This window comes from Anabrus simplex, chromosome 7 (assembly GCF_040414725.1).
Source record: "Anabrus simplex isolate iqAnaSimp1 chromosome 7, ASM4041472v1, whole genome shotgun sequence".
NCBI lineage: Eukaryota > Metazoa > Arthropoda > Insecta > Orthoptera > Tettigoniidae > Anabrus > Anabrus simplex.
Genome location: NC_090271.1, coordinates 100,303,868 through 100,331,154, shown reverse-complemented (window position 1 = coordinate 100,331,154; position 27,287 = coordinate 100,303,868). Strand labels below are relative to the sequence as shown.

The 27,287-nt window shown below is 38.8% G+C and overlaps 1 protein-coding gene across 1 annotated transcript in view; it reads left to right on the top strand.

Annotated features, from left to right (window-relative positions):
- Myo10A (Myosin 10A) overlaps positions 1–27,287 on the top strand; it is a 460,053-nt gene that overhangs the window by 38,630 nt on the left and 394,136 nt on the right. Inside the window, exons 2-3 of the mRNA XM_068228601.1 lie at positions 15,898–15,986; positions 17,451–17,514. Of these exons, the coding sequence (XP_068084702.1) occupies positions 15,898–15,986; positions 17,451–17,514 (153 nt within the window). The remainder of the gene's footprint in view (positions 1–15,897; positions 15,987–17,450; positions 17,515–27,287) is intronic.

Here is a 27,287-nt window from a genome sequence, read left to right as displayed (position 1 = left end):
TTATAAAAATATGAACAAATCTTGACAAGAGTTAATTAACTGGAACTGATCTACCAAGTGACACTAAACACCTACAGAAAGCAATACTAGTTACGTAATCTGAAACTGAAGCACAACAGTCATCCGCCCGGAAGCTCTGTATGCCATCGAGTATGTTGCCACTAAACAGAAAAGGCTTGATTGAGAAACTTGAAATCAGAGAGTGAGAGTTCTTAGAAAGATTCGAGGCCCGGTACTGGAAGTTGGGAATAGTGTGAAGACGTCAACATTCAGTACTCTGTTCCCTGAATTAGAGGCTTACCGGGCGAGTTGGCCGTGCGGTTAGGAGCGCACGGCTGTGCGCTCGCATCCAGGAGATAGTGGGTTCGAACCCCACTGTCGGCAGCCCTGAAGATGGTTTTCCGTGGTTTCCCATTTTCACACCAGGAAAATGCTGGGGCTGTACCTTAATTAAGGCCACGGCCGCTTCCTTCCCATTCCTAGGCCTTTCCTATCCCATCGTCGACATAAGACCTATCTGTGTCGGTGCGACGTAAAGCAACCAGCAAAAATAAATAAATAAATAAATAAATAAATTAGAGGCTTTCTGATTATGCCAGGAAAACGAGAGTAGTTTGCTATGATTATGTGATAAGATCTATTCCAACAGACTGGCCAGCCGCCTATTCATCTTTTGGCAAAACAAGAAAGTCCATTTCACAGAGCTAAAGGAGACTGAGAAGGCTATGAAAGAACTGGGGCTATCAGACTTACTTACATCCTGAAGAAAATTCGTGGTTTTCAAGAAAAGCCTGCAAAGAAGAAGAAGACCCATTTCAGAGGAAAGAAAGTAAGCTAGTTACACTGGAAGAAAATGTTACAATAGTGGGTAAAAATCCAAGCCCTATGGTTGAACAAGCGTGGTCCCAAGTAGGTATGCGCCTATTCGAAACAAGAACGATCAAAGGAATCTTTAAAAAATGCCGTTACTTTTTTTAATGTTGGTTGTAAATGAATTAAATTCATGTATAATGTGTACACAAGAACAAACTATTAAATATGACGCTCAGGTGGCATATTTTTTCCATTTAAATAATCATTTCCAATAAACATATAAAAACATTATTCATCTTATCGAGTCGCTAGAAGATTAAAAAAATGATTCAAACCTCAGAACATTTTAATAATTACAGTGAAACATACTGTTACCTCAGTTTTTAAACAAATGACAGAAATCTTTGTCTCGCACTGCACGCACGTGTTAAAATGTGAGCTGTCCACCAGACTGCTATGAATGTACCTTTCCAGTTAACCCGTTGAGTTGTAAAACGTACTGCTTTAAAACTGTTTCAAAGTTTTCTTTCTGTAAAATCTGTTTGAAAGTAAAACTATTTTTTACTAAAGATTTTATGTTCGGAAGCCCCGCGCCCCAAATCCTAACTCCACTCCGGAAGAAAAAATATCCTGGGTACGGCCTTGCTTTATATGATAGTTATACCGTATGTGAATGGGTGCACAAATGAACCTTCTCGCTGCTCGCTAGTACTCGCTAGAGACGTGATTTCGGTATGCGATGTGTATAACAGTGATTTGGAAACGGAATTTGTGTTCTACCCTCGATTTCATCAGAACCTACATGCGCCAACAATATATGGCAAGAACGTAATATATTTAATTTCTTCACATGGTCGTAGTTATTTAAACAAAGATATATTTCTCGGTTTTAGATACCCTGTGATTGGGGCTATAGAATTTATGTATGGCATCCCTTGGCTGTCGTTAGAGAAGATTAAATGGGATAGCCCCAATCTCACCTTGGGAACTTGGGTCGGCGACTTTACTTGTCAGGCTCCTATCGTTGAACTTACCTGTCCGATCTCCCTTTGCCAACTCCTGTTCTCTTCCGACCTCGACGGTAGTATGTTTACTTCCACCTACTTACCCATTTTCACTCACCATCATTCATTTAATCTTCATTACCTCCCCAACAGAGGTTGGCGTCAGAAAGGACAACCGGCCATGTCATAATTTCATCTCTCCTCATCCCCAACACCTAATCAGGAAACTGGATTAAGGGGGTAGATATACATTCTTCTTCGTATGCTTCTTTTCGTCACCCTTCTTCTTAGTTGAATGATCAGCGAACTGGCCTTCGGTCCAGGCAGCCCCGGGTTCGATTCCCGGCCAGGTCGAGGATTTTACCTGCGTGCAGTTAATTCTCGTGGCTCGGGGACTTGGCGTTCGTTTTAATATACCAACCGTCACAGAAATACGCAAAATTTAATACACTGTGTACTGGCCCCAATTAAATTAGGAAAAGGGCCAGGAAGAAGTCATATTAGCATTGAAATCCTATCAGACGTAGTTGCTGTTCGTAACGTCATCCGGTCTTTTGAGACAGTGCTCTTCCAGCAAGCAAGAAAAAAGGATGAGGACAAGAATGAACGAGTTTGCTGAAGATGACCTCAAAACTGTTCCTTGATTTTATTGCAACTCCGAGCACGTTTCAGTGCGTCCGGTCCGATTGTAGAGCAACCTGGCTGCACATGCTGCCTCACAAGTAAGTTTACCACATACCTTACCTCGCTGTCCTTGTTATAGCTCGACAGGCATGCAAGGCCGGAACAGCTTTAGGTAAAGGTTGCTTAAACTGGTTAAATCTGTCGATTACTTCCCGACTACAAATTTAATTTCACCCGTCTTTTCTAGATTTGAATTCTTGTTCTTCGTGTGATCACGTATGACTACTACAAAAAGTGACCATTTAAATGTTGTTCATTTTAAACAGGACTAATTGGTACCGAAAGCTTGTAAAATGCACCTAAAATCACTGACTGTCTTTTGAAACATATAAATCTGAATTTAATATGGAAATTATGAAAATTAATATTTATTAAATAAAATACACAATCGTCGGACCTTGTACTCACACTTACTTCTTACCTGCTTACTTACACATACGTTATTTGAAGGGCGCCAGCTACCACTCAGTGCAGCAATAATAGAATGAGAATCTTGACTATCTCTAGGGTGTGGAGTAATAAGCTCACTTTTGACAACATACCATATAAGTTCTGGGAAAAGGAGATAGGCGTTCGGTTTCCCCATTAATTTTGAGGTTAAGATATTTTACTGTCATTGATATAAAACTATGAATTCGTTTGATAGAACAAAATATATTCTTTAAATAATATATGAAAAATAGTGAGTCTTGTTGCGATAAAACAGATGAGAATATGAAATTATGGCATTGCAACTGAAAGAAACTAGGCATGAATTTGAATTCTTCTTGACCGGACATTTAACAATTTATACGAAATATTTCCCTCACTGATTCACTTGACTGAACCTTCAACACTTTGATTGTAATTACGACGTATTCCTTTGATCTGGTGTTTACTGTAGATGTGTCACGCCTAATTTGGTGATACATCCTTGTGACTGCTTCTTCTCCATATCATCTGACCTCTTTGTAAGTCAATATGATATTACCTCATGGCAGGTGGTATCCCTCTCTGACTCCATGGTAAGCCCTTGCGTCCGTGTCTTCAACTAAGTGACCAACTAACTTTGGCCTCACTCTCTCAATGACCAATAATTAATGGCTCACTGAGTCTTCTCCATCTCTCGTTCACACTCGTTGACTGACCGACTGAGGCTTCTTCATCTCGTAGACTTCTTCACTGTTCAGCTTCCGTTTAACTAATGACTGACGCTACAATATGCAGCCACCCTTTATAGACGTTGGTTGACACAGCTACGTAATCTCCAGAAATAACAATGACATACTCCCACAACGCCTCAAACTGTTCTATGTAATGGTGAAATCCCCCGGGGCGGCTGAGTCTCTGAGCGCATTGCTAAAAGCTCACGATGACGTAGCCATGACGTAGCAATGACTTGGCAGAATCGCTAGCAGTGTTGCACAATGTAAGGATGTCACACTCAACATCTGATACATAACAATTCTCACTGTACAGGTATTTAATGTTAATCTACATATACGTATATATGCATACACTCAATTACAAATACGCAAGCGACAAGCATTGCATAATGGAATTGAATAATAATTATAACAAAATAATAGTAATCTCACAGATAAAATAATAATACGGACATAATAATAATAATAATACAGATAAAATCATAAAATAATAAAAATACAGATATCATCTTGTAACGGGATTTGAACCGTTACAAGCTGTATAAACGTTATATCTGTTTGGGACGAAAGCTCGTCGTCTTGTTCCTGGCATTTCTCCCAATATGTTGGAGTCGGCCTTCGTGTGAATTTGGTCCAATTTTTCGGAGGATGTCCCCGCTGACGCCAACCGAATGTGGCGGGATGTATTCATTTTCACGTCTCCGTGGTAATTGGCAGTGTGGTGTTGAATATTATGCGTAAATTAAAAGATGAATAGAAAACACCCAGTCCTCGAGCGAGATAAAATAACTATAAGCAGTGGAAATCTCCGGCGTCGAACTTAGGGCTCTCTGAATCAAAGGACACCGCGCTGACCATTCAGCCGAGAACAAAAGGTGGAAGGAAGAAAGCTGTACCAAATTGTTGACAGTTTCTAATAGATTCTGTATTGAGAAGTGATACAATGTTTTGTCTATTGACACGTTACAGTATTCACAACTGTGTCATTTTGAAGATTTATGTATGGGATGTTATTTAAACACGATGTAGGCCTAAATTCAAACTTTTGTTGTAGTTTTTATATGATCGTTAATATCGTGATCATAGTTACAGGCCCTTCATTTTTTACTTTGAATCCGAACCACAGGGACGTGACTTTTCATTTCATAATATCCCTCACGTATTATCTAGGATTTCAACTGCGACCTCGTTGGTGAAAAACCAACGACAGTGTCAGTTGGCTGTCACGCCCGCATTTGAAGAACAGCTAAAACTATTGCTAAAAACTGTTATATTTTGCCCCTTTTAAAATAAATACATTGATATCGAAAGATTATTTTATCCTCTGTGCTAAAGTATCCAGTCTGCTCTCCTTCTGCACAGAGGAGTACTGACTGCTAATTGTATTGACTTCTCATATACTTCTCAAGACTGCAAAGCAACGCAGGGTTTCGATCTGTGATCACACACCCGAATACACACAACTGATGGCTGAAATAAGTCATCAACCTGATACGGGCGTGGTAGTATTCAAATAATATACAGTAGTTGTACAGTACATGCCCATGATATAACGTCTTACTGTGTGACATTTCATCCATCCGTCTACCTATCAGATTTAGTCGCGATCGTTAGAAAGTGGGTATTCATTTAAGGATTCATAATTGTCAGAATATTGGGAGGGAAAAAATATACAGACGAGTACAATTATTTGTAAGTTGTAAAGGGGGATTAACTGCAGTTGGGTCAATAGTTTGGAAGCAGTTTACGGCAATGTTGCAAGTTTTTCCTACCAGATCTGTTTTTTTTTTTCTTTCTTTTCTTTTTTTCATAGTTGAACCTCTGTGGACTGCTCGATTACTACCAATGTAATTTCAATATCTAGATCTTGTTATCTTCAGGCTTTGATACTCTCCCAGTATTTCCTGAGCCCATCATTTAGCGCCTTCTTGTGCTCTTCAGGTAGAGGTCCTCTCCGTCTTTTGAGTTTTAACGTACATACAGTCATGGGAAAAAGTATACGTACACCTTAAACGTTGAGCAATGTTGACGTATTGCCCATAGGCTGCTAGAAATTTCACTATTTTTCTATATTTCGGTATTTCGCGAAACATGAATATGATAACGTACCGGAAATAACAATAGTACTTTAGAAATGTTTGTTTTAACAAACATGTAATCCAAAAAGTTCGAAATATAGATGCTTAAAATGTATTCGTACAGATGGTTTATTTCACATTAATGTCCTTGATAACATCCCTTGCAACGCAGGTAAGCAGGAAAGGTCACGTCATGTACCAAGTCAGTTGTGCTTCAGTCGTTCTAAACAACAAGTGATAGTCAATCAGTAAGATGGGCCGCAAAATGAAAGAAACAACAGAAGAAGAGAGAAGAATTGTAATCCGGGCTCATAATTCCTGTAAATCGCTTTCGGAAATATCGAAACTTGTGAAAAGACCAAGATCTACAATTCAGGGAGGTATTGACAGGTATGGTGAGATAAAATATATCAAAATGCACGTAGATGTGGACGTCCATGCAATATAGACTATCGAAGTAAAAGACTAATCCTCAGGAAAGTTAAGAAAAATCCTAGAATCAGTGCTGCAAAACTGAGGTCGGAACTAGGAAATGATTTAAAACTTAATATCTGTGCTCCTACAATTCAAAAGTTTTATATACGAATGGGTATCATTGTAGAAATGCCAGGCGGAAACCTTGAATTACCCCCGCAAATAGGAAGAAAAGACTAAAATATGCTGTAGACCATAAACATGCTTCTCTAGAATTCCGGGATCGAGTTATATTTACGGATGAAAGTAAATTGACTTTTTTTCAAGAATATGGCAAAAGTGTGTGGAGAAAAACGAACACAGAACTCGAAGAAAAAAATCTGCCTCCTTCAGTGAAGCATGGTGTTTTAATGGTTTGGGGGTGCTTGAGTTCAGCGAAGTAGGTTCCTTAGAATTCAGAGATGGAAAGATGGACCGTAAATACTATATTGAGGTTTTGAAGAAACATCTACCATCTAGTGCCGAAAAAAATAGGACTTCTGGGTAATTATGTATTCATGCAGGATAATGATTCAAAGCATACGGCCCTTGTTACACAATTGTGGATTTTTAACAACCCACCCAAATATATAGTAACCCCCTCCCCCCAATCCCCGCATCTGAATCCGATTGACCATGTGTGGGCTTATCTTAAAAACGAGACTGAGCACAAGAAATATTTCATCAAAGCCAGTTTTGAAAATGGCTCTTTTGGAAGAATGGGGTAGTTCATTCCATGCCTAGGCGGCTTGAAGCCGTTGTAAAATCAAAAGGATTGCCAACAAAGTACTAAATGTGCACAAAAATCAGTGGGGAATGAAAGTAAAACCGGACTGTACGAATACTGTTTATGAGTACGAAATCATAGTATTTTCATTTATTTATGTATTAATGACAGAGACGTAGTCTATGTCAATTGTGCGTTTTATGATGTGCATATCTTTACATAGTGTACAGAAAGCTAACCTATTGATGTTATACAACGTACATGAAAATAAGTGCACTAAGTATTTTTTTTTTTTTTTCAGTATTAAGTGTACGAATAGTTTTTACTATGACTGTACATACATCATTATAGACCGTGATGCCTTTCAGCGTTCAGTCTACAAGCCTCTGAGAATTTGCTGTACTTAACGTCGCCACAATCCTCTATTTGCAAGTAGTGCTGCGGCCTCATTTATCTTATCTTTAAATCGTTAGAAAGTGAGTCTAACCGTCGTCGTCTTGGTCTCCCTCTACTCCTCGTACCCTCTATAATTCTCCTGAGTAACATATCCTCCTCCATTCACCTCACATGACCCCACCACCGAAGCCGGTTTATGCGTACAGCTTCATCCATGGAGTTCATTCCTAACTTAGCCTTTATTACCTCATTCCGAGTACCCTCCTGCCATTGTTCCCACCTGTTTGTACCAGCAGTCCTTCTCGCTACTTTCATGTCTGTTACTTCTAACTTATGAATAAGATCTCCTGAGTCCACCCAGCTTTCACTCTCGTAAAGCAAAGTTGGTCTGAAAACAGACGATGTAATTATAGTTTTGTCCGATAGCTGGCTTCCTTCTTACAGAACACTGTTGATCGCAACTGCGAGCGCTCACTGCGTTAGCTTTACTGTACCTTGGTTCAATCTCGCTTTCTATACTACCATCCTGGGAGAACACACATCCTAAATACTTGAAATTATCTACCTGTTCCAGCTAAGTCATTGCCAAGGGTCGTTACAGAGGGAATAACGTGATTCAGACTGAACGCATTGGCCATGAAGTTGAAGAACCAAGTGTTCTATAGGTCATGAGTCGGAATATAGATTCAGAAGTCGATACGAAGGAAATTAAGAAATTCTCACATTTTCGACCCCCTATGACTTTGCTCATAGGAGTCATAGGACAACCGTTTAGGTACCATTATCTAGGGTTTGAGAGAGCTTCCTGATGGAATTCTACATGAGGGGTCGGAATTTATATTTAGACGGTCACATCGTTCATTTTTCAGAAAGAAAAAATCCAACTCCAAATTTTGGGACCCTTCCTTGTGTTAGGCCTATTGTTTTGTAATTTGGACCATTTTGTTATGCGAATGTAAGGCATCAAATGCTCTGTCTTTAGACCTCTTAACCATTTTGTATGTCTTTTGAATTCGGAGTTATTAATCGCAAACCAAATCATATACCTAGTAATGGGTCGCGTGATGCAAAGCTCCCGATGCATTCTGAGCAAGCGATGCCTCATGATGCTATCTCGATGCCGTATAGTGACATCATGCGCATGTTATCCCTCGACTATACTACGCCTGCTGATCAACTAATGACGTCTCCGAAAATCTTAATAAGTAGTTAGTGGGACGTAAAGCAAATAACATCATTATAACAACTAATGACGATACGCCCACTTCTTTTTAATCTACTCGCAGTCAACTTACTACCTGTACTTCCTGCATTTCTACTTATGCACTGTCCGCTTCCGCGGCGAAATAGTTAGCGTGCTGACGCTTGGTCCAAGGGCTTTCGGGTTCAATTCTCGGCTAGGTAAGACATTTTATTCTTCATGGATTAGTTCCTATGGTTCGGGCACTGGGTATATGAAAAAAAAGTAATGAAGAGTGTGACATATTTTTAACATTTTATTGAAAACATTTCTTTTACGACGCATCGAGTTGTATAATAATTTGAACAGAAAGGAAAATATGCCGGTATTGGCATAAAGATACTGGTGTATGTGTGCATGTACCTGAAAAGGGAGATCTTCTCGGGTTAAGTCTCCTTCTGGGCTATCGATACTTTTATATAGGTATGGTAACAAATTGATCGTTTCCATGAAAAGGACCATTCAAGACCAGCTACAATATTATCTGACCTGAAGGCACATACACAGGATGAAGCCGAACTCCGTCGACAAACTTTCGGAAATTGTTGAGGGGAAACCTTCCGAGTATATTGGTAGAAGGTACCCGTAGTCTCCGGTGGTTCGTAATAGAGTAGAACCGGTAACTAAATTATGATTTATTCGGTTTTATTACCGCAAACAACCTTATTTCTGTGGAAATATCCTCACAACAGAGAAAAAGCCTGCAATATTTAATAACTAAAACGTACAACACAAAACCCAGAGTAGCAAAGCCTGTAATATGTAATAACCAAAACGTACAACACAAAACACAGTAATGCAATAACCCTCTGTAGAAACACGTACACTTTGATCACAATATTTTCCGTCAGTGTACTGTTTTAAAGGTAACAATTCCATTTCGTTATCTTCCAGCACGTTAAAGAACTCCTGCGGGACATAATTACCACATCTCGGCGTCTGTCACGAACTAGCATTTAGGAGGGACGTAAAATAAATAACATTATTATGAGTACCGGTACTATTTTCAGTGCAATACAGATACAAAGCTAACTGATCTGATGACATGGCCACGAGGTAATCAAGTTTGTTTACATTATTGTTACGGAGTTATCCGTGGTAGTTAGAGGTGAAAGAAGGTGCTGGGATGAATAGGACTCAATCTACGAAATTAAAGTTAATTTAAAATTTAACAAGGTTATATTTTCTTTTCAAGATCAAGAAATAACAAATATAACAGGTACTCAGTAGCCGAACAACAAATCGAGAATGTACAATTACAGTGTTACAGGATTTGGGCTCCGAGAGCCAGACACACAATTCTTGAGCAGTAAGCCCAACTTTACCCGTATACAAGATTCAACCAAGGGGCAGAAGACCCCAATCATGCTCAAGAGCACTTGCTCCCAATTACATAGCAAAAGCCTCCTCGAGGCACACAGAAACAAATTTCTTTGGAAGAGCAACCCGCTCTCAAAGTTCCAGCCTATCAAAGGCCACACCAAACTCCACCTTCAAGTTGTCCTCTAAGGACATAAACACAGGGGTAAAAATACCCAACCTACTGAGGCCGATTTAGTAAATAAACAGGAAAATTACAAGGCCCCAAAATACAAACTTGAGTGGAGGCGAAACTGGCACTCCGAATATACTTTATTAAAACCTAATTTGGCCCTAGGCCACTTATGCAAGGGCCAATCCCATTCTACGGAGGTGACACGGTAGAAAACTTTATGACATTACGAGTAGAAGGGAAACTGTTAAGAAAACGTAGTCACCTCAAAACAAAATGAATGGGAGCTCGAGAGGGTTAGGCACACTCTATCCCAATTTGTAGATTAAAAAGACAGAATTTATACCAAGAGTCCTTTACATTTTAGAGGAAGGTTACATGGTAAAAGGTATCGAACCTGCCCCGAGAGTTAAACTGCTGAGCTAGCAAGAAAAGAAGTTATTAAAAGGCCATTACCTTATTGATGAACCGCTGCCCGAAGAAAGAGGCGCTACCCGCCCCCTGCTACATAATTTACACACTGATAGATGTTACTGAAGTGGTGCAGAGACCCGAAAATCAGCAGTTTATATACCCTCGCGGAACATTCGAGACCTTTCATGAATGATAACACCCGCCCACAAGCATTTTATTGGACGGCCAAAAGATTACATGTCAAAACTGAACAAGAAAACCAGGATTGGTGGGAAATTAATTACAAAAATTGCTCATTGGTCGAATTCAAAACTGGCGGACAGTGAAGGATTATACAGCCAACCTAAACAATGACTGAAAGAAATTTAACAAGGAACAAACTTATGAACACAAAATTTCTCCAAAAACACAGTTCTTTCACTTCGCACTAGGGTGCATAATTGTAGTCCGTCAGTAGTGCCATCTAGAAGAGAATGTTCACACTTCTTACTACAGGCAAAACAAAAATACATCGAAAACGACACAGTTCAGAACACTTCAAAATTTATAAGTAGGGACATCTTCTGAGAAACTTGAGAATTAACACAGTAGTTAAAGTTCAGGCTTCCTCCAGTAGAGGAGTTTCAACTGGCGCAATGTTTGAATTAGCGGAGCGGAGGTGTACCGCCCGGTACAATTATGATTGGTGTATATTGCATGTGTTCAAGTGGAAGAGATTTTATTATATATTGGTTATTTTGTATGTTCAGAAACGTTACAATTACTTCTATTTGCGATTTGGTTGTTTCTGCACGAACAGGCGTGTGTTTGGTAGCCGAAACTCCGATTACAAAACAAAAACAAACAAAAATATTTGAAGAGAAAATTTGAACCACCACAAAACGTAGCGGAGGATAATACCAAACGATGCTATTTAGCCAACTGAGCCATACTAACATCGCGAGTTCAGTGTTTGCTAATCATTTCTGTTTCTACCATATAAGTCCTGGCTGAGGTCCAATTGGAGCGTGCCTCGAGATGCATCGAGATAATGACGTCAGGCTCGAGTATCTCAAACGAGAGTTATGGCCATCCCTACGTAGAACTCGAAGTTGCATCGAGAGTGGTGACGTCATTCTCGAGTATCTCGAACGAGAGTTTTGCCCACCACTACATATACCTCAAAATCGTCACTTTTTTAATGCTGCCCCTCCGTATTTAACTGATGTCCAAGTGCCATATTTGATCTCATGCCCCACATTTCTAATCAGACGTTACTTCAACCATTCTGATTGGCTCTTTAGTTTCGGGGCTATAAACTCGTATGTGACGTATAATCTCGTTACACCAAGTTTCCAATGTATGTAGCCTGATTTTATAAGCGTAACGTCAAAAGGACGAAATTGCGCTCCTCAAAATGCATTTTCTGAAGTAATGTCTAAGAAGTTAGGAGAGGCAAATGAACAGGAGAGAAATTGCGTGAGTGAATACCGTACATAGTATAAATATTAACTTTAGAGTCTGTTATTGCTACCTCTAACTCCTCTCACTGCCGAGCAGTAAGCAAGGAGAAACCAGACAGGTATATACAATACTGTAGCAAGTGATACAGGCACCTCATTGCCAATATTGGCCATTCAACATGTAAACAAGTCCGTCTGTTAATAACTGTTATTTAGAAACAAACGAGAAAGTTCTTCCAGATTATTAATCGTCGTATTGGGCGTTTCAGTTAATACGTGTGTTGTAGAATTAATTTTAAAATAGGCCTAACAGGAAATGTTTGCTAGCACGCAGGTGTACACGCACAACACGAATCGAGACCCTGGAGCGAGCAGTGTTGTCCGACCTTGTTTCTCTGTCCATGTTGCTGTTTTCGTTACTATACTTGTCCGCATTTGTCCTGTAGTTCTTTTGCAACGGCCTGAATGGTATGATCGCTCCTGTGTGATTACACTGATATACGAAAATTCAGTGTTGAAAATGAAATGGCATATGGCTTTTAGTGCCGGGAGTGTTCGAGGACATGTTCGTCTTTTGTTTTGACATCCATAGGCGACCTGCGCGTCGTGATGAGGATGAAATGATGAAGAAGACGACACATACACCCAGCCCCCGTGCCAGCGAAATTAATTTCCGACCCTGCCGGGAATCGAACCCGAATCGAATCATAAAAGGATTTCCTGTATAGTGTACAGTATATGAATCCGGTCGGCGGATGCAGAGTAGGTTTCGGGCTGCAAGTGGTCATGGCTGGTACATGGTACGTGGTCCGAAAGTTTTGCACTTCGACCGACCAATCGAGCAGAGGAGTGGTGACCACTGCTCTACCGTGGCTTTACGCCTCTACCACGGCTACTGTGGCTTTATGCCTCTACATTCGTGAGGCAGAGAGGGGCTGGTCCCCACTGTTGGCTGTCCTAAGAATATTTTTCTATGCTTTTCCATTCTCCTGCACTAAAATTAATGTATTTATCACTTGTGTTCTTTGTTATTGGGTCTGCACCTGTAGGAATGAATGAATGAATGAATAAATCGGAATGAAGAAAACTTTTGTAGTTAGTAGTATATGGATCTTATTTGCCGTCTTCTACACAGGACCTTGACGGTAATATGTGGAAAGTGTGACCTGTCGTAGAATACATTGATAATAAATGTGATTTGAATAGTCAGCTTTCAAACAAATGTAATGAGTCGATTAGTGATGCTATCTGTAATGACAATGTATGAAATTGCAAGGAGAAAATTACATGGTACCAGAAACAGTCAAGTATAGTTCATATAGTAATTATAAAGAGAAATTTCTAATTTGTTGATCTTATCGAAGTATTAGCTACACGTCTTGGTATGATCTGGAAACAAATTTATTATTCTATGTTTGTTCACTGTGAGTAATCTAAAAAATAATAATGATTGGAAATGTGCTGTGGCAACCTTGAGAGGTAGGTAGCATTGAATGAGACAGAATAAGGTACAGCCAAACTTTCAGGACACATTCCTCACACTTAGAACAAGAAAAATGCTTTATTTCCATGATAGAACTCATTTTCTACAACTCTCCATAGTACATTAATAATGGTAAACACACAGGACAGAATGTACCAGCATATGAAACGCTTAAATTTTTTAAAATTAGGGTTGTTTATTATTGCTTTAACTCCAAGGTCTTATCATGACTCATATATGATTACAGAGTAATAGTAATAATAATATTGTAACTATAAGGAAAATATAAATAAGTATAATATAATTAGATTTTGGAGTGCAAGCCAGTGTCCTTGAGGAAGTTGATGACTTGATGACGACTCAGTGCTGGAGAAGCCAGTGTCACTTCCATTTCCTTAGGTATGTTGTGGTGTTGGTGCTAGTAGTGATACAGTTGACATTCTGAGATGATATGCTTGACAGTGAGAGAACAGTTACATTTACTGCAGGTGGCAGGTTGTTTCTTTTCTAGGAGATGGTTGTGGGTGATCTTGGTGTGTCCTGTCCTTAGTTGGGAGATTAAAACTTGTTCATATTTGGTGAGGTTTTGGAAAGGATATGCTCTCGTAGATATCATTTTAGTTTTTTTGGAGGTTGCTAGTGGAAGTTTTAAGCCAGTTCGTTTTCCATTGCTTGTATAGTTTTATTTTGGTATGAGCAATGATATCAGAATGTGGAGTGGCAATTTGAGGCTCATTGATTGGAAGACTAGTAGCCTCTTTTGCTACTTGATAGCTGATTCGTTGCCTGGTATTCCTCTGTGAGATGGTATCCACATAAAAATAACATTCTTTCCTACGATCTTGATCTTGTGGTACAGCATTTGAATTTCTTTAACAAGGAGGTGTGTTGCAGATGGATTTTGTATTGAAGTTAATGCACTTTTGGAATCAGAGAATATTATGAATGAGTTGTTATAGCTTGCTTTTGAAATATGAATCATGGCCTGTTTAAGAGCATACAGATCACTTGTAAAAACTGTGAAAAATATCTGGTAATCTGTATAGCATACTGTAGTCTTTATATTTCACTGCACACCCATTTCTGATTGAATTTTGATCCATCAGTATAAATTGCACTATATGATGAGTATCTATTGTAAATTTCATGAAATAACTGTTGGGATTTCACTGTGTCAGTTTGAGCTTTAAGATTGTTGTTCTACCGAGCTCGATAGCTGCAGTCGCTTAAGTGCGGCTAGTATCCAGTATTCGGGAGATAGTAGGTTCGAACCCCACTGTCGGCAGCCCTGAAAATGGTTTTCCGTGGTCTCCCATTTTCACACCAGGCAAATGCTGGGGCTGTACCTTAAGTAAGGCCACGGCCGCTTCCTTCCCACTCCTGGCCCTTTCCTGTCCCATCGTCGCCATAAGACGTATCTGTGTCGGTGCGACGTGAAGCAACTAGCAAAAAAAAAAAAAAAGATTGTTGTTTAATTCCCAGTTGATTGGAGGCAAATGAGCCTTCCATGGAGGGTTATCTAGGGAGTTGTGTAGAAGTAAAATGTGTGAAAGGCTGAGATTTATTTATTTGAGAAGATTGTATATTCTGATGTTAAAGGGTTGGGGTTGAGATCCAGTTAGTTTTCCTTTATGACTCTGAAAACAGGAGAAAATTTAAGTAGTGGTTACTTGTGTCATCTATCTTGACTACGTATGTCAAACTCAGCTCTTTACATCTGATTTCAAGTGGTGGTTCATTGGCTTCAATCTTTATTATGCTATGGGGCTGGTGCGATGGGTTCCCAGGGCAATTCAAAGAGCTGAGGATTGGATGGTATCAAGGATCTTGAGAGTAGATATTGTGGCAGAACAATATACTATACTGCCATAATCTAGTTTGGCTCTGATTGTGGCTCTGTATGTGTTCATTAGGACTTGGTAGTCTGCTCCCCAGTTTTTTGCTGACAGAATTTTCATGACAATGAAATGCTTTCATACATGAAATGTTTGAAATGTTCTTCATTAACATCAATACATGCATCACCTCACCATTGTACTGAATCCCGGAAGCACGGATGTATCCCTGGAGTACTGCGTATGTGAGATTTACAGTTACTTGTAATATTACTTGAAAGAGGTAGCCTGGTGGTGAAGAAGGGTGATGAACAGTAATATGGAAGACTTTGATGGCCTCATAAACCCATATCATCATGATTGGAAGAGATCGAGCATTGATCAAGGGAGATAGCATAGGATAAATCAGAGGATCCTAGCTAAAGTGGAAGTAATAGTAGCCTCAGTTAGTGCCTCATTTGTTACAAGAATTAAGATTTTTACCACATTGGGGAAAGTATATAGTTATATAGGGCCATACTTTCCCTCCCAGATTTATTTTTTTTATGGTGCTAATATAATTGTTTTAGGAGAAAGTTTGTAAGAAAGAGTATGTATGGTAATATACGTTGTTTGGAATTATGTTGTATTCTTGTTAAATTGTGTTTGAGTCATCAGTTTAATTTGCAAGTGTTTATTTTTTCTGTTTCAGCCGCAAGTTTTTACGTTAACGAGTCTAAATGGCGTCAAGCGGAGACAAGATCTGGGACAAACGGGCATCGAAGATATGATCCAGCTCTCGTAAGTTTTTACTACTACTACTGTTACTACTCCTACTAAACATTTGTTGCTTAGTTTAGGTTAGTGACTGAAAACTCCTTATCACGAAATTTGGACTAGCATGTCCAGTTTGCATGACTCTTCCTTCAAAAGATCAGAATGTTCTTAAAAAAGCAAAACAAGAATGAATCAAATAAACATATTGTTAGACTCACAGCTAATATTGCACATTGTGGAAGTAAGGGAGATCGAAGGAACTTACTAGGAAATTGAATTTAACAAAGAAGTCGGCTAAGGATAGCATGATAGCAAGCATAATAGGCACTCATACCATATGAGTTTTAGTGAAAAATGGAAGGGTGTGTATAAGATCCTACTTTAATTCAGAAACAGGTTTCAAGAAGGGCATTCCAGAAGTCATTAAGGGGAGTGTATATGTGAGAATGTGAGCAATAATTATTTAGCCAGCAGTATGTGAAGATAGTTGGACGTAAGGATAATGTCTAGCTAGAGGATGCGATTAATACTAGCGAAGTACTAAAATTTACCTGTTATGATAATAAAGATATTTACAGAAAAAATAAATTAAAAATACAATGAAAGAAAAGCAGCTGGAATTAAGATTTCTGGAGATATAATAAAGGCAGTACATTGGGATATAGTACCATATTTGAAGTACTTATTTAATTACTGTTTACATGGAGGGGCTATTCCAAGGGGCTGTACCAAATGAATGGAGAGTTGCTATAGCAGCCCTAATGTACATAGGAAAGGGTGATAAAGGGCATAATTACAGGCCAGTCAGTTTGACATGCATTGCATTTAAGCTCTGAGAAAGCATTCTTTCTGATAATGTTAGATATATTTGCAAAATTACTATCTGGTTTTATAGAAGACAGTTCAGGTTCAGGAAAGTTTGTTCCAGTAAGGCTCAGCTTAGAGGATTTCAAGTGTCAAATAAACTGACTGCTCCAGGACTTCTGAGTCTTCAGAAAAGAATATGAGCGTGCCAACCAACAATGCTTCACAATATTTATCTTTATTAGTGAATAAACAGTCATCCTCTCACTATAATATAAGGTCACATGGGATGGGTTTGGTTCTTTAGTGGCATTGGTGACAGTGCTTTGAATCCTGATCAGTGTGTGTGAGGTATTTGAGATAAGAACCTGTATCCATGTGGTTTGGATTCAGTATAAAACTCTTAGTCCATTGATTTCTGATCAAATGTTTTAAAGTATAAAATTTTAAGTCTGAATCTGCGAAGCATAATCAGAGTAGGGCAGTAGTTTTCTTAGTTTTGTAGCTTTGTAAAATATGATAGTAAATCTGGCGTGTGTTCACAAATTTCTCTCATTCTTAAATTCAGTATTATGCTGGTTCTCATTTTATTTCCTGCTGCTGCCCTCCTTGCTCAACTTTTGTGGATTATCCTGTTTTTGATGAATATTATTTAAAAAATTATTTTATCTTATTATGTTTCAGGGACTTGAACGAAGCATCTCTACTTTGGAATCTGAAGATACGTTATGATAAAGAGCTCATCTATGTAAGTACTGAATTGTGTTAACACTTTTTAAAAACATTATGCCAACACCATCATTTTGTTGTGTTGTAGGTACACAGGCAGCCAACTAAAACTCTTTTACTGTGTATGGCAGATTAATTCTTCAGATTTAAATAACTAGATATCCTAATTTACAATTTTGATCACTGAGAAAGCTACTATAAAAAGTAGGAAATACGTGAGATTAGGAGTTGATGATTCTGCTGACATTCTGTATTTTATTCTGAATATTATTTTTCGGAGTTGAATTATAAAATGATTAAGCTTATGATGAGACCAGATTTTGACCATTGGCATGTCTATTTCTGATCATTTTCAGTTACTGGTGGGTTGAATTGGTGAGGGGTAATTGATTCAGGATGATGTTTCTTTAACTTGATGGGAGTTGTGGTTTAGTAATATTGTGGCATGCATCTCATCAAGGCAACTATGGTTTTAAAACCCAGAAATTACAGGTGTCACCTCTGTGATTCACATTCTGTGTAAAACTGTAGAATCTATGGCTATACAAGATTTCTTTCTTATTTGCATTTTGAAGTACAATGCAGTGATGTAGTTAAAAATAATAAACACCACTCTCACTGACAGCACTTATCTATATACGTGGGTTGGGGCACAAGTCATGGCAACTAAATTTTTTGGACGAATGCGGGATCTACCAGGTAATGGGGAGCTTAAGGTGTGCTACATAATGTTTATTCTCAGAAAGTACTGTTACCTTCAAACAGTAAATCTTCATACTAGTCCCCTAGATTGTCTACTGCATGTTGACAGCGATGTAGAGACGTCAGAAACCAGTCGCCTCACCTTGTGTGAATTTTGCAATTCATGTTTCACAGCATTGACAGTGCCCTCTCGTGTCCCAAACCACATCCCACGCAAAGCGTTCTTTTCCTTTGGGGAGGAGGTCAAAATCGCACTGTGACAGATCTGGCGAGTATGGGGTACATTCCAGTACTTCTCATACTCAGTGCTGAAGTTACCTTGTCACATCCATTCTGCATGGAGCCCGACTCACTACTGCAGTCTCATTGCCCCATGTGTGCTACCAGTCCAATGTGTTGCCATCTTGTGCTGTGTCTGGGTAGTATGAGTGTTATGCTCACCGCCGTCTCAATCTCTATATACTGCCTACTCTATGCTATGCGGTTAACATGCACCTTAGAGTGAGTGCTCAGTATTGCAAACCTCCGCTAGGGGCGCCAGCTAATGCACCCAGCTTATCTCCATACTGGCGTTATTGGGTTCCCGTACGTTTACTTTGAATATTTATGTGTGTGCTTCTGGCTGTAAAATGGTGAACTGTTGTGTTCCTCTCTGTAAATCAAAGCAAGGGAATCCAGATTCTTCAGGTGTGAGGTTTCGTGAAATCCCCTCAAGTAAAGAACTTCGGAGAAAATGGCTTAACGCTATATCAAGGCAAGGATCAAACAAGGGTGTTGAGTGGATTCTATCCAATTGTTCTCATGTTTGTAGCCTGCATTTTAGTGATGGGGATTACCGAGAAAACTGTAAGAGAAAGGTATTGAAGCCAGATGTTGTAACTAGCCAGTTTCTGAATTATTCCCATTACTGTACCTCCAAAACAGAAAGCCTGTTCTTCTCCTCTGTGCAATGATTGACTGACAGGTGAAATGAAATGATATTGGAGAGTGTTGCTGGAATGAAAGATGACAGGGAAAACCGGAGTACCCGGGGAAACACCTGTCCCGCCTCCGCTTTGTCCAGCACAAATCTCACATGGAGTGACCGGGATTTGAACCACGGAACCCAGCGGTGAGAGGCCGGTACGCTGCCACCTGAGCCAAGGAGGCTTACGGGGAGTGAGTGATATATAAAAATAATAAAAAGTACTGTGATGTCAAATCCATACTTTTCGGGGTTGCTGAAATGAATAGTGTCATTTTGGATATTTTTAAAGTACATGTTCGGCCCCGTTTGGGGTGAGGGTGCATACAAATACGTATTACCTACTATCTGCAAAAAATACTATGGGGGCAAGATGCTCTTAGAACCCCTAGCAGGGGGTGAAATATGATCTCTATTAATAAATGGAAGTCTGTTTGCAACGATCTGTATACTGTACATATATAAACTAGCAAGATACCCGTGCTTCGCTACGGTATTACACTGAAATTTATAATTGAATGCTTATTGTTTTAGATATATAATCCGCCGAAATTCGCGATCTGACTCGTTTTCTGCGAGAATCCTCCAAAATTCCCGATCTGACTCGTTTTCTTTTATTTTACAGCACGCTTCCTCCCATTTTTCAATATTCCTTTCCAACAATCGATTTCGTACTTCCCGGGCTAGGCTCAGGTATTCCTCCTGGTCAGTTGGGTCCGTAAATCTTTGCCATCTTTTCCGTTAATCATTTTTAATATGGATAAAATCCTTCAGGAGATCCGGCGTGGTGTCATATTGGGTGATTTGGCGGCACTGAACCCGCGGCCGGACTGCATTCTTAGTCATTACCCGTCCAGGAGCCGTTGCCAGCGCGGTCCGCACTTATTATTATTATTATTATTATTATTATTATTATTATTATTATTATTATTATTATTATTATGTGTTGCTGGAATGGCTGATGACAGGGAAAACCGGAGTATCCGGAGAAAAACCTATCCCGCCTCCGTTTTGTCCAGCACGAATGTCACATGGAGTGACCGGGATTTGAACCACGGAACCCAGCTTTGAGAGGCCGGAGCGGTGCCGCCTGAGCAACGGAGGATCCTTATAAGTACATTAATAACAGTAAAATCAATTGGTCTTACCTCCTTCTACACCCCACCGCCGTTAAGTTTATTTACCGCCCCCCCCCAAAAAAAAAATTAAAAGAAGGCTTGTTTCTTTATGTTTAAGGGAGATTCCAAACACCAATGTTCACGTCTATTACCTTCAGTTTTGAGATATAAGTATCCCCATAAAAGTAAATTACTTTTTTCACTTCATTTCACACTACTCCCCCCCCCCCCCTAAAGTGAACTTTCCCGAAAAAAATACTTGTTTCTTTAATAGTAAAGGATCTTCTAAATACCAATTATCACGACTCTAACTTCTTCAGTTTTTGATTTATGTGTCCTCATGAAAGGAATTCAACTCCTTTACACTCCCGCCCTCCAAGATAGTTTCCCGCCCAAAACGCGTTTTTCTTTGTTTTTAAAGGAGATCCAAATACGAATTTTCACATCTGTAATAACTTTAGTTTTTATTAGATGTATGTATTCTCATACAATTAAGCCAATTAATTTTTCAATTCTTTCACCCTCCCCCCCTCCCGCTTCATTGGATTTTTAGAGAATACGTGTATTTTTACTTTTAAAGCAGATTGAAAATATCAAAATTCACGTCTGTAAAATCTGCATTTTTGATATATCAGTAGCCTAATTAAAAGAATTCAACACCAGTTTGTCACTTTTACCCCCCCCCCCTCCACCCAGGTGATATTTCCGAAAACAAAAAATACACGTTTATTTATGTTTAATAGAGATAATACCATTTTTCACTTCTGTAACATGTTAAGTTTTTTAGATATACTGTAAAAATTCTCATTTCAAAATTTCACCCCTTTTGAGTTCCCCTTAAGTGGAGTTTCCAAAAACAAATCACCTATGTTTCTTTACATTTACAGGAGATTCCAAACACCCACTTTTTACGTCTGTAACATTTTACGATTCCAAGATATTCTGTAGATATAGTCTTTCAAAAAATTCACCCCAATTTGTCACTCCTGTTTAACCGCCATTAATTGGATTTTCCAAAAACTAAAAAATACGTGTTTCTTTATTTTTAAAGGAGATCCCATATACAAATTTTCAGTTCTGTAATATCTTTCGTTTCTGAGATATATGTATTCTCATTAAAGGCATTCAACCCATTTTTCCCCCTTTTACACCCCTCCTATTGCGATTCACAGGAAACAAAAAAAAAATATGTGTTCCTTTATTTTTAGAGGAGATTCTAACTACCAAATTTTACATCTGTAAATTTTAAAGTTTTAAGATGTAGACACACTCATTTTAAAAAATGCACCCCCCCTTTTCACCCCCAATATTTGGATTTTCCAAAAACGAATAAATACGTGTTTCCTTACTTTTAAAGTAGATCCCAAATACCAATTTTCAAGTCTGTAATATCTTCAGGTTCTGAAATATAAGTAGACTCATGAAAAGCATTCGACCCCTTCTTCAACCTTTTCTTCCCTTCTTATTAGGATTTTCCGAAAACAAAATATAGGTGTTTCTTTATTTTTAAAAGAGATTCTAAATACCAATTTTCACATCTATAACCTTTAAAAGTTTTGAGATATAGATACACTCATTTTAAAATATTACCCCCTTTTCACCCCCTCCCTTAATTGGATTTTCCAGAAACAAAAAATACGTGTTTCTTTATTTTTAAAGGAGATCCCAAACACCGATTTTCAGGTCTGTAATATCTTCAGTTTCTGAGATATAAGTAGCCTCATTAAAGGCATTCAACCCTTTTTCCACCCCTTTTCACTCCTCCTATTGCGATTTTCCGAAAACAAAAAAATACGTGTTTCTTTATTTTTAACTAGCAAGATACCCGTGCTTCGCTACGGTATTATACTGAAATTTATAGTTAAATGCTTATTGTTTTAGATATATAATCCGCCGAAATTCGCGATCTGACTCGTTTTCTGCGAAAATCCACCAAAATACCCGATCTGACTCGTTTTTTTATTATTTTACAGCACGTTTCCTCCCATTTTTCAATCTTCCTTTCCAGCAATGGATTTCGTACTTCCCGGGCTAGGCTCAGGTATTCCTCCTGGTCAGTTGGGTCCGTAAATCTTTGCCTTCTTTTCATTTAATCATTTTTAATATGGATAAAATCCTTCAGTAGATCCGGCGTGGTGTCATATTGGGTGCCTTGGCGGCACTGAACACGCGGCCGGACTGCATTCTTAGTCATTACCCGTCCTGGAGCCGTGACCAGCGCGGTCCGCACATTTGACGACGGAGAAAATCCTGTCCCGCCTCCGTTTTGTCCAGCACGAATGTCACATGGAGTGACCGGGATTTGAACCACGGAACCGAGCTGTGAGAGGCCGGCGCGCTGCCGCCTGAGCAACGGAGGATCCTTATAAGTACATTAATAACAGTAGAATCAATTGGTCTCACCTCTTTCTACACCCCACCGCCGTTAAATTTATTTACCGCCACCCCACCACCAAAGAAAATTAAAAGAAGGCTTGTTTCTTTATGTTTAAGGGAGATTCCAAACACCAATGTTCACGTCTATTACCTTCAGTTTTGAGATATAAGTATCCCCATAAAAGTAATCTACTTTTTTCACTTCATTTCAGTTCAGACTATCCCCCCCCCCCCCCGCCGTAAGTGAACTTTCCCGCAAAAAATACTTGTTTCCTTAATAGTAAAAGATCTTCTAAATACCAATTATCACGACTCTAACTTCTTATTTTTTGATTTACGTGTCCTCATGAAAGGAATTCAACTCCTTTACACTCCCGCCCTCCAAGATGATTTCCCGCCCAAAACGCGTTTTTCTTTCTTTTTAAGGGAGATCCAAATACGAATTTTCACGTCTGTAACAACTTTAGTTTTTATTAGATGTATGTATTCTCATACAATTAAGCCAATTAATTTTTCAATTCTTTCAACCCCCCCCCCCTCCCTGCTGCATTGGATTTTAAGAGAATACATGTTTCTTTACTTTTAAAGCAGATTGAAAATATCAAATTTCACGTCTGTAACATCTTCATTTTTGATATATCAGTAGCCTAATTAAAAGAATTCAACACCATTTTCAGTCATTTTTACCCCCCCCCCTCCACCCAAGTGATATTTCCGAAAACTAAAAATACACGTTCCTTTATGTTTAATAGAGATAAAGAAATGCCTCTTTTCACTTGTGTAACATGTTAAGTTTTTTAGATATACTGTAAAAATTCTCATTTTAAAATTTCACCCCTTTTGAGTTCCCCTTAAGTGGAGTTTCCAAAAACAAATCACCTATGTTTCTTTACATTTACAGGAGATACCAATCACCCACTTTTTACGTCTGTAATATTTTACGTTTCCAAGATATTCTGTAGATATAGTCTTGCAAAAAATTCACCCCAATTTGTCACTCCTGTTTAACCGCCATTAATTGGATTTTCCAAAAACTAAAAAATACGTGTTTCTTTATTTTTAAAGGAGATCCCATATACAAATTTTCAGTTCTGTAATATCTTTCGTTTCTGACATATATGTATCCTCATTAAAGGCATTCAACCCATTTTTCACCCTTTTACACCCCTCCTATTGGGATTTACAGGAAACAAAAAAATACGTGTTCCTTTATTTTTAGAGGAGATTCTAACTACCAATTTTTACATCTGTAAATTTTAAAGTTTTAAGATGTAGACACACTCATTTTAAAAAATTCACCCCCGCTTTTCACCCCCCCAATATTTGGATTTTCCAAAAAACGAAAAAATACGTGTTTCTTTACTTTTAAAGTAGATTCCAAATACCAATTTTCAGGCCTGTAATATCTTCAGGTTTTGAAATATAAGTAACCTCGTTAAAGACATTCAACCCATTATTCACCCTTTTACACCCTTCCTATTGGGATTTTCCGAAAACAAAAGAATACGTGTTTCTTTATTTTTAAAGGAGATTCTAAATACCAACTTTTACATCTATAAACTTTAAAAGATTTGAGATATAGATACACAAATTTAAAAAAAATCACCCCCTTTTCACCCCTTCCCTTAATTGGATTTTCCAGAAACAAAAAAATACGTGTTTCTTTATTTTTAAAGGAGATCCCAAACACCGATTTTAAGGTCTGTAATATCTTCAGTTTCTGAGATATAAGTACCGGTATCCTGATTGAAAGCATTCAACCCATTTTCCCCCATTTTCACCCTTTTTCACCCCTCCTAATGTGGTTTTCAGAAAACAAAAAAGGACGTGTATCCTTATTTTTAAAGAAGATTCTAAATACCAATTTTCACATCTGTAAACTTTCAAAGTTTTGAGATTTGGACACACTCATTTTAAAATTTCACCCCCCTTTTCACCCCCTCAGCGACGGAATATCCAAAAATCCTCTCTTAGCGAGCACCTACATCTTAATATGAATATATCTCCAAAATTTCATTTCTTTATGTACAGTAGTTTTGGCTCGGCGATGATGAATCAGTCAGTCAGTCAGTCAGTCAGTCAGTCAGTCAGTCAGGACAAGCCACTTTATATATATAGATTAAGGTATAAAAATGAAAATAGATGTGAATTAATGAGGCACTTCCAGGCATTGTGGAAACTTAAAGCTTGGTTCCAGAGAAGCTGATGACATCAGGATCCCTAGAAAAATAGAAAATTCTCAAAATACGCTGAAGAGGCCTCGCTGGGAGTCTCATATTTGGGGCTCAGCATAAGAACACAGACGGATATATTTATCCAAAACGATAACCTATAGGTTTCATAGGTTTAAAAGTTTCCTGAAAGTCCTAATTTTTAACCCCCTCCCCCAAATCAAGATGGCGGCACAGTCTACCAGATGAGCAAGAAAACTGAAATTAGGCAAAATTATAGCTTTTAGCCTGTAACAGACGGAAAAATAATGAGATGTTTATATTTTTTCATTTTTTACCCCTGAAAAATATCAAAATATGGAAGCAATTTTAATGATGGTTCAGACATTCCTTTCGAGGTATTTGGTGGCTAAACAGTGAGTCGTATAACAAAACGAATGGCACAATCTCAGTTCAATTTGGAGTGATCTACAACTTTAGTCCTATGACTTTTTGTTGTATATCCCTTATACGTTAAATTTGGCTCCCTATTTCTGGATTTTATGTAAATTTTGCACTTTTTACACTTATATTTGATGGTTTGAATCACTTATAGGAAAGATAAGATCAAATTCTCCACGAGCATTGGCCCACACAGTAGCTATATGTGAGCCAAATTCTATGTTTGTAGCTATCACATAAGTATCCGAAAAGTAATGCACTGTTAAAAAACCTTACCTATATTTCACCCTATTCAACATTTCTAACTCAATCTTACTCATAAATAGATGAGATACGAGAAAATATCATAGGACTAGCCATTAGACCGCTAAATGTGGTGTCTTATCGTACAACTGTTTAGCAGCAGTTAAGTTTTAAATGGAGGTAAACATGCATATACTTTCTTATGTCGATCTATATTTATTCCTTGAAGTTGATTTGTAGCGATCTAGAAAGGGTATGTGTGTCATGTAATTAATAATTTACAAATCGATGATGACTGCCAGCAGGAGGGCGTCTGCTATTGTAATCAGTACTCTGCACATCGACTTTGACTGGCAGTAAGAATGGGGTCCTTCTCCAACTCCTGTATACCTTTGTAATGAATAATTTCCTTCTAGATGTGACTGGCAGAAAGTTAGGGAGCATGGAATTTTTTTTTCAAAACTCCTTTACCCGATTGTGCTTGGCAGTAGGCAAGGGTGCCCGCCATTATAAACAAATTCATCCATCTAAAATGTGACTGCCGGGCTGAGTGGCTCAGACGGTTAAGGCGCTGGCCTCCTGGCCCCAACTTGGCAGCTTCGGTCCTGGCTCAGTCCGGTGGTATTTGAAGGTGCTCAAATACGTCAGCCTTGTGTCAGTAGATTTACTGGCACGTAAAAGAACTCCTGCGGGACAAAATTCCGGCACATCAGCATCTCTGAAAACCGAAAAAGTAGTTAGTGGGACGTAAAGCAAATAACATTATTATTATTAAAATGTGACTGATGTTAGGCCACAGTGTCCTGCTATTATAATGGAAACTCACCAACTTGGTGTGACTGTCAGTAAACTGACTGGCATTAGGAAATGGAGTCTGTGATTATAATGGTAACAGCACAGCTCAGTTTTGACTGGCAGTTGGGAAGGTGCCTGCCATTATAATAATCCTCAACTGTTATCTCTCTGGAAGTAGGAAATGGGACCTGCCATTGCAACGAAAACTCCCCAAATCGCTTGTGACTGTGCAGTAGGCAATGGGATCTGTCATTATAATGAAAATTGACAACTCGATTGAGAATGGCAGTAGGCAAGTGGACCTGCTGTTATCATAACAACTCTACAACTCACACTTTACATTGGAAACGTCTGTGGAACTCCCTATGCTGTTTCTCGAATAACGCTAAGAAACATGGAATTTTAAAATGTCTTATTCACTGCATGTACAGTTATTTACTTTGATATCCGTATAATATGTAGAATACTGTAGCAAAGCACGGCTACATTTGTTAGTTACATTATAATTTACAGTCAGTCTGCGAAACAGTATCAATGATAGGTCGCTACATCACAGCTGACTGCCGATTCCCATTACTGTCACGGTATCAAAACAGCTGAGCTACAATGACATCACCAACTCACTTGTATCTGTGTACAACTCAACTCTACTGAACTCAACACTCTTCATATGTGTGTATATACACTGACTGATAGAGCAAATGCAACACCAAGAAGGAGTGGTCAGAACTTTATGCCAATTGCAGGGTAGACTGACGTCACTGAGGTATGCTCATGATGTGAAATGCGCCGCTGTGCTGCGCACGTAGCGAACGATAAATGGGACACTGCGTTGGCGAATGGCCCACTTCGTACCATGATTTCTCAGCCGACAGTCATTGTAGAACGTGTTGTCGTGTGTCACAGGACACGTGTATAGCTAAGAATGCCAGGCCGCCGTCAACGGAGGCATTTCCAGCAGACAGACGACCTTACGAGGGGT